Source organism: Eimeria tenella, genomic scaffold (assembly GCF_000499545.2).
Source record: "Eimeria tenella Houghton genomic scaffold, Eth_scaff2078, whole genome shotgun sequence".
Taxonomy (NCBI): domain Eukaryota; phylum Apicomplexa; class Conoidasida; order Eucoccidiorida; family Eimeriidae; genus Eimeria; species Eimeria tenella.
The window spans coordinates 1,438-2,276 of NW_013541922.1; the positions used below are offsets into that span (position 1 = coordinate 1,438).

The 839-nt window shown below is 52.2% G+C and overlaps 1 protein-coding gene across 1 annotated transcript in view; it reads left to right on the forward strand.

Moving 5' to 3' along the window:
* The window catches only part of ETH_00039715 (cAMP-specific 3',5'-cyclic phosphodiesterase, putative), a gene marked incomplete at both ends in the record, with an annotated part of 1,750 nt that extends 1,291 nt beyond the window's left edge, over positions 1–459 (forward strand). The window contains one exon of the mRNA XM_013374480.1: positions 141–459. Coding sequence (XP_013229934.1) covers positions 141–459 — 319 coding nt within the window. The remainder of the gene's footprint in view (positions 1–140) is intronic.
* Between the last annotated feature and the right edge of the window lie 380 nt (positions 460–839).

Sequence of the window (839 nt, forward strand, 5' to 3'; positions counted from 1 at the left end):
GCAGCAGGAGCTGCAGCGCGACCCCGGCATCGCCAGGCTCTGCTTCTTGGCCCCCCCTCCTCGGCGCAAAACGAAGTCGAGGCCTGGAGTTGAGTGGGGGAAAATGGAGAAGTTTTTGAATTGTTATTTCGTTTTTTCAGACTGACGTATCTGGACGAGGCGTGTCTGGTGGTGGCGAGCGTGGCGCACGACGTGGGCCACCCAGGCCTCACGAACCAGTTTCTGGTCAACGCCAGGTCTGCGCTGGCGCTGACTTATAATGACATTTCAGTTTTGGAGAACTACCACGCAGCTTGCTGCTTCCGGACTGCAGCAGCACCAGCAGCAAACTTGTTCGCAGGTCTTTCCCAGGACCTTTTCCACTATTTGCGCCAGCACGCCATCGAGCTCATTCTCGCCACCGACATGAAGCACCACTTCGACTTCATTTCGCACCTCAGGGTGCGCTTTAGGGTTTAGGGTTTAGGGTTTAGGGTTTCCGGGCTTCCAGGGCGGTTGCAGAGGGGTCCTTGAGGGCTTTACGGTTTCGAGAGGGTTTGTTGTGGGTTTTGGGGTTTGGTGGAGGGTTTATTAAGGTTTTAGGGCTTAGAGGAGGGTTTTCTCATGGTTTTACGGTTTAGAGGAGGGTTTTTTGAGGGTTTTAGGGTTTAATGGAGGGCTTATCGAGGGTTTTAGGGTTTAGGAGGGTTTGCCGAGGGTTTGGGGTTTTTAGCTTTTTAGGATTTTCTGGGTCATTTTTTTTCGTTTTTGGATATTTCTGAATCTCATGAGTTGCCGGAGAGGGTTTTAGGGTTTGCGAGGGTTTAGGGTTTGGGGTTTGCGAGGGTTTGGACTTAGGT